The sequence below is a fragment of the Fonticula alba genome, assembly GCF_000388065.1.
Source record: "Fonticula alba strain ATCC 38817 unplaced genomic scaffold supercont2.4, whole genome shotgun sequence".
Taxonomy (NCBI): Eukaryota; order Rotosphaerida; family Fonticulaceae; genus Fonticula; species Fonticula alba.
In genome coordinates, this window is record NW_009242974.1 from 1,350,348 (window position 1) to 1,358,650 (window position 8,303).

Genomic DNA, 8,303 nt, shown 5'->3' on the forward strand with positions numbered 1-8,303 from the left:
GCCCCCCCCCCCCCCACTCATGAGATCGCCGCCCCGGCCCCCGCGACCCCCTGGAGGGAAAAACCGCGCTGCAAGAGACGCCCTTCGTTCTGGCCTCACGTTCGGGCCCCGCTGCGCGCTCGTTGGTCCGCCCTCCCGGCCAGTGGAGCGGCCTTCCCCCCGGCCTGACCCCTCTGCCCCGCCCCCCCCCCTCCCGGGCCGGAGTCCGGAAAAGCCCGGCGAACAAAGAGGCCCGCAAGGGGATGCCCGGGAACGCCTATCCGGGCCTCCCCCAGGTGTGTCATCACCCCGCGCCCTGGGCCCGATTGTGGCTCCCTAACCTGGTCCCGCGGCCAACCCCCGGGAACCAGCCTCCCAGGGGGGCAGGCAAGGGCGGGCTCCCAATCGGCGTCGGCGCATGTGCCCACCGAAGTGCGCCCAGGCGGCCGGTCTCCGCGCCCCCGGGCCGCCCACACTCTCGACCCATCGAGAATGCTCCCCTGAGGGCGGGGCCCGCCTCTGGGCCCGCTACCCCGCGCGAACCCCCCCCCCCCATCTCCCGGGCTCGGTCGGGGCTCGTGGCCGGGACTTTGCCCCCGCCCGCCCCTCCAGCCCCCCGGCCTAGCGGCGACCACGCCGAGACCGCTTCCATATGATTGCGTGATAGTGGACCCTCTCTCTCTCTCTCTCTCTCACTCGTTGCTCCTATTAACATGGCCATGCTGATTGGGCATGCACATATCAGAGAATGCCCGCATACTACACACGAATGTGCCGCAGACAGCGAGCACATCGGTGCACCCGCCGGCCGCCGGCGTGGGGACACCCTCCCATACACAAAGGCATGCACGCGTCCCCCCGAGGCACGCGCGCAAACACGCCTGGCAGCGTGCGGACGGCCCCCCCCCCCCCCCCCCCCGCGTCCGCCCGCCCGCCCGCCCGTGTCCGCCAGAGGGCCTCGCCCAATCAGACGTGTTAATTGCGAGGAAGCAAAAGATCCCCCCCACCGGGATTCGAACTCAAGGCACTCACATGACAGGCCACGGGCCCACTCCGCGCCGGCCGGGAACCTGGCTGACTGAGCGGTGGAGTTCTCCCAAGAATGCAGTACAATTAAGTCCGGGCCAAATGGAATGCACGCCCTCCCAAACACTGGTTTTCGGTGCTTCCCTCATTTTAAACACACGCAGAAATGCCCTCCTCTTGTGGGCGAGTTAATGTCTCGCCAGCACCTGCCCCCGCACGGCCGCTCTCGTAGCCGGGGGCTTGGAAAGAGGAGGTACGATGCCTCCTGGCCAGGTTCCCCCCCCCCCCCCCCTCGTCCCTTCCCCTCTGCCTCTGGCTCTGCCGCTGTCTCTCTGACGGTTTCTCCTCCTCTTTCTCTGCCTGTGTCTGTCGCGACAGCGCCTCGGCCTCCCTCCCCTCCTGAGGTGGGGGGCGATGGATGGGAGGTTTCTTGGCCCCCGGCCTGTTGTCTGACCATTGCCGCCGCCCGGAGCAAGCTCCATTTGGCACACCCTGGGTATATTCCGCACCCTCGAGTGAGGGGCGTGTGCGCAAGAAAAAAAGCACCCGCCCACACGCAGACGTGCGCATGCACGGCCTTCCGTCCGAAAGGCACGCATGCCCGCTGCCGCGGGCGCATTCACGGACGGCGATACGCCTTCATCAGCCGGTACTTGTGCTTGTGCTCCCCGTGCTGAATGCGCTCGCCAATTTCGCCGAGCATCTTCTTCATGCGGCTCTCGCCGACGGCCGTGTTGCGCTGCTCGGCCACATAGTTGATGCCCTCCCGTGGGTGGACATACTCCTTCTGATCAAGGAGGGCCAGCAGAAGGTTCCGCAGGTCCAAGTCGGTGATGAGCTCACCACCACCAGTCGAGGCAATCGGGGCCGGAGCCACGCGGGTCTCCTTGGCGGTGTCGCGCTTGATTTCGGCCTGCGCATCATATTGTGTGCCAGGGTGTCAGGGTGTGCAGGTTGCAAAAGATCGAGGACCGACATGCTCGTCTCCCCCCCCCCCCCCCCCCAGCCGGGGCAAAAAACCGAAGCTCTAATTCTTCCAGGAAAAAAGAGAAGAAGGCATGACGCACATTGGCCACGTTGATGGCCTCATCCTGAAGCGAGCGCAGCCGCAGCATCTCCTCCCTCTTGCGAATCTTCTCGCGGTGCTCCTCATTGTGTAGGGCCTGCTTGAAGGAGAGATACTGTGACACAGGCGTTCGTGCGTGCGCGCGTGCGCGCGTGCGAGTGATGGCAAAAGGACAGCGGGGACAAAGCAAGGCCCAGGACGGAGGCAGGGCCGGGGGGGGGGGGGGGGGGGGGGGTCAGTAAAAACCACCCCATCCATGCCCGAGCATGCATGGCCATATCTCACACAGAGCATTGCCCGGCGATCGGGGCACGGGCTACACATACCTCGTCGCGCATTTCCGGCTGCATGGACATCCGGGCGCCCACCGAGGCCGCTAGCGACACCTTGCCCCCGGATTCGAGCGACCCCTCGCTGATGACAAAGTGGCTGTTCGGCCGGTAGGTCCCGATCGGTCGCAGCTGGAAGTGCTTTGGCGGTGGCAGGACCGGCAGGTTGGGCTCCAGGATCGGCAGCGCCGAGGGATTGCGCACATACGGCGCCAGGGACAGGGTGCGCGGGGGCTCGAGGACCGAGTCGGGCACTTGCTCCAGCTCCATGTGGATAACCGGTGCCCGGAGGGTGCGCAATGCGCTGGAGGGATTTTTACTGGGCGCAATGGGGTGACATGCACGCAGGAGGTCAACATAGGGCCGGGGGCGGGGGCGGGGGCGGGGGAGGAGGAAGAGGGAGGACCACAGGGGAGATGTATCTTGCCGATCCGGGAGGAAAGTGCGGCGCGCGCGCGCGCGCGCAGACGCACTCAAAAAGGCCCTTCGTAGCCCGGACTTTCCCCAAACGCGTGCCGCGAGGTGTCCGGCTCCAAAGCTTGTAAATGTAATCCGGCACCTATGAGACAGGGGGCAGCGAGGTCGTCAGAGGGCGAGGGGCATTCCGATGGAACGGCAGGCATGGGCCCGGGCAATGCGCGTACTTTCACCAGAAACACCTCCTGCGAGGCATCCAGATCTAGCGTGCCCTCCTTGACCTCGGTCTTGGCATTGGTGGCCCCGGCGGCCACCATGGCATTGGTCAAGTTGATGGCAGCCATCGAGGCATCGGCCGCCCGTTGCGAAAGAACCGGCGGAGAGGAGTCCATGTTGGGGGAGGAGCTGTCCATGTTGACCAGGCGCAGGGTCTCGTGCGATGGAGCAAGAGGATCGGATCGCAGGGAAGATGGCGGGGGAGGGAGGGGGGATGGGCAGCGGGGAGGGGTAGGATGCGCTGATCGACGAGGGAGAGGGGGTGCGGAGAGGGGAGGGGAGAGGGGAAGAGACAAATACCGGGACAGGGGTGACGGGGGAAAAAAAACCCAACAAACTAGCCAACCAACAAGGCGAGGCGAGGCAAGGCAGGGAGGAGAGAGGGAGAGAGATTGCCGCGCGCCTCGCACCCGGGCGCCGGCGTCGCGGCTGCCGAAAAAGCCCCACCCCCAGGGGCTTTTCACTTTGACCCGGCGTGATCGAAGCATAGGCAGGGACATGCGTCGGTACCTGGTTTGGGGGCGCGCTGCGACGTCAGGTGCAACCCCCAACGCGGTCAACATTTTTAGTAGCTTAGTGTATTTTCCCGGGCCAATGTGGCGCCGCGTCTAAAGGGGGCGAGAGGAGCGGGGAGGAAACATGGGTGTGCTGGGACACACACACACACACACACACACACGCGCGCGCGCGCACGCGGGCATTTACACAGATGCGTGGGTGCTCTCGGTGTTTGCCACGGTGCTCGCATCCTCCCCGTGCATGCATTTGCCATGCGCACCCGACGCAAGACCCATCCATGCGTGCGGGTGTTGCGCCGCGCGCGCGCGCGCGCGCCCACCCGAAGGAGGCCGAGGTGGTGGTGGAGGGGGGACCAGAACGAGGAAAGGAGGAGGAAAAGTCGGATGCCCAAGCATCACCGGGCATGCCCCTCCCTTGGGACGGGCCTTGATGTGAGCCCGCACTCACGCCCCTCCGTTGGCCTCTTCCGTGCCCCATCAGACAGACTGCCGGGCCTTCTTGATTTGGCCGCTGGACGTCTCTTCCCGGGCAGCCTGGCCCGGGGCATCCTCCGGCTGGGTGCGCTTGGCCCGACTGGCGGCCAGCTCGGCCGCGCGCTGGGGAATGCGCGGCACAGCCAGCGACTCGAGCGTCGGAGCCGGGACCGGATCACAGGGCGTCCCATCCAACGAGGGAGCCAGCAGGGAGATCTTCAGCAGGCTGTTGGCCACATCCACGCGGCTGTCTGGCCGATGGGCCATGAGGCTAACACGCGCGCGGTCGAAAACACCCAGGAACTTGCCTGCAAGCGGAGTGGCGGAGCGGGTGTGTGTGTGTGTGTGTGTGTGCGGGGGGGGGGGGGAAGGCACATGAGAGATCAGGCAGTGCAGCATACAAAGCCGTGTGCGCGAAAGGAGCGTCAGCGCGAAAGGTGGACGATCAAGCGTGCGCGGATGCGTGCATGCATGTATGTGAGCTCATGACGGGCGCATGCGCCGTCGACACGTACGGCCATCCAAGTGCTCGATCTGGGAGAGCTTGCGATTGTAGCGGAAGTTGGCGCTGGTGATGGGGATGAACCCCTCAAGGCCGAAAGCTGGCACATGGACCACCAGGCCATTGCTCATGACTCGAACCACATACGCGGTCTCTTCCTGGGCCAGGTCGAAGCGGCTGAACAGCAGCCCGGTGAAGAGTTCCGTACTGGACATCGAGGCCTTCTTGGCACTGCGGTGGCGAATGTTGATGACTGTACGAGACGACCAACAGGGAAAGACGACGCCCGGCACATGTTCCCGGAGCACATGGTATGACGTTAGACACATGGCACCGGTAACCAGTCCGGTGGACTGCTCGCGGGCTGCTCAAGGAAAGGGAAGAGGCAAGCAGGGCGGAGAGGCGGAAGGGCAACACAGAGGAAAAGAGCCAAAGGCGAGGAGACAAGGACCAGCCGCAAGTCGCTCTCCCCCCATCGAGGGCCCGAGAGCACACGCGCACCATTGCACAGCCGGGTGATGTTGTCTCGGTGGATGAGCAGCTGGGAGGTCGGCTCGAAGTCGATGGCCGCGGCCAGGAGCCGGTGCACCAGGATATCCGAGTACCGGCGAATGGGACTTGTGAAGTGGGTGTAGATATCACGCGCCAAGCCATAGTGCGCGAACTCGGCCCGCGGCTGCGTGCCCGAGGCAAAGTACACCGCCTGCATCAGGCACCGGGTGACCAGCATCCGGCAGAGGCTGTTGAAGAAGGGATCCTCCGGGTCGCTGCAGCGATCCAGCGAGTCAGCCAGCGCTCGGTTGGACGACACGTCCAAGCTGTGCCCCCGGGCCCGGAGGAACTGCTGGAGCTCATCAAAGCGCAGGGCCGTCGGCGCCGGATGCCGGCGCAGGACCGACGTCTGGGGGAAGGCGTCCACAATGAACCGGGCCACTGACACATTGGCGAAGAGCATGAACTCCTCGACCAGGGAATTGGCCGGGATGGTGTTCTTGACCTCTGTCGGGTGTGGAGTGTCGTGGGGCCGGAGGGGCAGCACATCCAAACGGAGGACATACCGGCGAAAGGGAGGGAAGGAAGAGCACAGCAGCATGTGTCAGCCCGGGCCAGGCGGGGAGGAAGGAGGGCGAGGAGGTGCAAGCTGCGCCGCCATCCGAGGGTGGATGTGAAGAGGAACAAGGGAGGCGGCGGAGGGGGAGAAGGGGAGAAAAGCAAGGGGAAAAAGGTTGACTGCGGCAAAGGGCCGAAGTGTCATCGAGATCCGCCACGCCCAGCAGTGATGGTGGCGAAGAGGAGGAAAGAAAAGAAAAGAAGGAGGAGGCAGCAATCACACGCACTGGCATAGAGGGGATTCTTGTCGTCGCCCAGCTCGAAGCGCACTTCCGGGCTGGAAAGCATCAAAGCACCAGCCTGGCGGCGCTGCTCGCGCAAACGCTGGGCAATGCGATTCAGCCACACCAGCGAGCCGACTAGCGGATCGCCCCGGCCATTGGCCCCGGTAACCGGGTCGTCCTCATGCCAGCCATAGGCCGCCGGGTCGTCCAGGCGCAACTGCGCCTCTTCGTAGCTGAAGGCCCGGCGAGACCGGACCACCGACTTGACGAAGCGCGTGGACACCACACGCAGAGTCACCGGGTCCAGCTCCCACAGGCAGGAGAAGGTGAACCGGTCGACGTCGGGCAGAAGCGAGCACAGGTTCGTGCCCAGGAGATTGGGCAGCATGCTGATGCGGCGGTCCACCAGATAGACACTGGTCGACCGGGCGGCTGCCTCCGCGTCCAGCGGGGTGTTCGGCTTGACGAAGTGCGTGACATCGGCAATATGCACACCGACCTCGACATTGCCGGAGGGGAGGACCCGCGCGTGCAAGGCATCATCGATGTCCGTGGTTCCGGGCGGATCGACCGAGCAAACGAGCACATCACGCAGGTCGACACGGCGACCGAGGCCGCCCTGCGCGGCGATGGCCGCATCGGCCGACCAGTTGCCATCCGGCAGGCAGGCATGCGCCGCGGCCGAGAACTCCCCAAAAGGGACCCCATTCTCCAGGAGAATGACCTCGGATTCGGTGTCCTTGGTGCCGGCCGCGCCGATGGTCCGGATGTAATGCCCACGCGGGTGCCGCGCCCCGGCATCCCAGTCATCAATGGCCACGACGATGCGCTTGGCCAGCAAGTCCGCCGGGGGCAGGCGCGTGCGGATGCGAATCCGCGGGATGCGCCGATCCAGCGGCTGGAAAAGAACCACCCGCGTGCCATGCTCATCCAGAGCCGGCAGCATGAGCTGCCCCTCGGGGATGCCACCGCAATAGGGGCGGCGATTGCGCTGGATGATGGCCACCACCCGGCCAGTTGGATGCGGCCGGGTTTCGGCCGTGGCCAGCGGCGCGGCCGTCAAGTCCGCATCGGTCTCCAGCAGGTAGGAGGCCGCGCTGACGCGGCTGGTCTGGCCGTCCGTGGCCTCGGCGCTATCCAGCTTGGCCTCCGAGGTGGGGAGCACCCACTCGGATTCCGGCAGGAGCTCCAGCGCCACGGTGTCCCCCTCGATGGCCCGGTTGAGAGCCCGCAGGCCGGGGACCACCACCGGCAGGTCGTGTGCGCGCGTCCAAACCAGCGCCTCTTCGACATTCAAATCCGAAATGCGGACATTGCCCCGCAGGAAGCGCCCGGACTTGACGCCCAGCGTGACGGTTTCCTCGTCCAGGTATGCCGGGAAGTCGAAGCGCTCTTCGGGCGTCAGGTCGGCCGTCAGAAGGGGATCGACAGAGACCCCGGCACCGGAGCCAGCCGGCAGCGACGCCAGCCGGTCCGCCAGGTCGGGGAACTCCTCGGCCAGAGCCTGGGCATAATCCACGAAGTGCCGCGCATGGCAGGGGGCGGTCTCCTCATTTAGCGCCATCTGCAAGTTCTGCCGGTCCTGCGTCAGCATGACCGCATGCATGCCCAAAGGGGCCCAGTGGGTGTCCAGCCAGCGGGTGGCCGTGCGAATGGCTGGGTCGTTGTTTTTTGTTTTGTTTTTTTTTTCCCGCCACCCCAATCCATGTATGGACGGTGGGCGAAGGACCGGGAGAAAGGTGAAGAAAGTGAGTGAGGAGCGAGCGAGCGAGCGAGCGAGCGAGCGAGAGAGAGAGAAAGGCTCTCCATCTCCTGGAAAAGGGCCACACCGGAGCCGGCGCACGCACCGCGGTCATTCCGGTCATTGGGCGTCTCCTCGGGGTTCTGCAGGACATAGGTCTCCCTGTGTGTGTGTGTGTGTGTGTGTGCGTGTGTGTGAATGCATTGCGACCGGGCAAAACGCCAGAGGCTTGTAGCGTGCAAGGTGTCTTCAGCCCACAGAGGGATGCATCTGACATACCGGTGGTTCTCATTGTTAAAGACAATGCAGCGCCGGGAGGCGTCCGACACCAGAGACCGGGCCCGAGAGTAAATCACCGGCGACCGGTGCTTCAGCTCGCTGAGGACCGTCTGCAAGATGACAATGTCATGCAGGGCCGAGTGCTCGAGAGCGTCCATCTACGATTTGGGACATCCGGACACAGGTGGCCATCCGTCAGTGAGTCCACAGCAGACAGGGCCCAAGTGAAGGGGCATCCGGGGGTACATGGGCCATGGTGCGCACCTGGTGGAGAAAGACGTTGGTGTCCGGCACGATGGCGTGGTAATCCGGGAAGGCGCTGCTGCGCATGGCCAACTCGGGGCTCAGCTCCGCCTCGAAGT

General features: G+C 65.1%; 2 protein-coding genes across 2 annotated transcripts; both read right to left on the bottom strand.

The window, feature by feature from the left end:
• Positions 1–1,486: 1,486 nt before the first annotated feature.
• On the bottom strand, positions 1,487–3,472 carry H696_02827 (hypothetical protein). Its single transcript, XM_009496727.1, has 5 exons — positions 3,045–3,472; positions 2,874–2,959; positions 2,398–2,719; positions 2,073–2,186; positions 1,487–1,918 (listed from the first exon to the last, which is right to left on the bottom strand). Exons 1-5 carry the CDS (start codon positions 3,228–3,230, stop codon positions 1,625–1,627), a joined length of 1,002 nt encoding a protein of 333 aa, XP_009495002.1. The 5' UTR covers positions 3,231–3,472; the 3' UTR covers positions 1,487–1,624.
• Positions 3,473–3,763: 291 nt separating this feature from the next.
• Positions 3,764–8,303, bottom strand: H696_02828 (hypothetical protein). Its single transcript, XM_009496728.1, has 7 exons — positions 8,206–8,303; positions 7,942–8,099; positions 7,769–7,824; positions 5,925–7,577; positions 5,089–5,586; positions 4,601–4,840; positions 3,764–4,393 (listed from the first exon to the last, which is right to left on the bottom strand). The coding sequence occupies exons 1-7, from the start codon at positions 8,269–8,271 to the stop codon at positions 4,089–4,091; spliced, it is 2,976 nt and encodes a 991-aa protein (XP_009495003.1). The 5' UTR covers positions 8,272–8,303; the 3' UTR covers positions 3,764–4,088.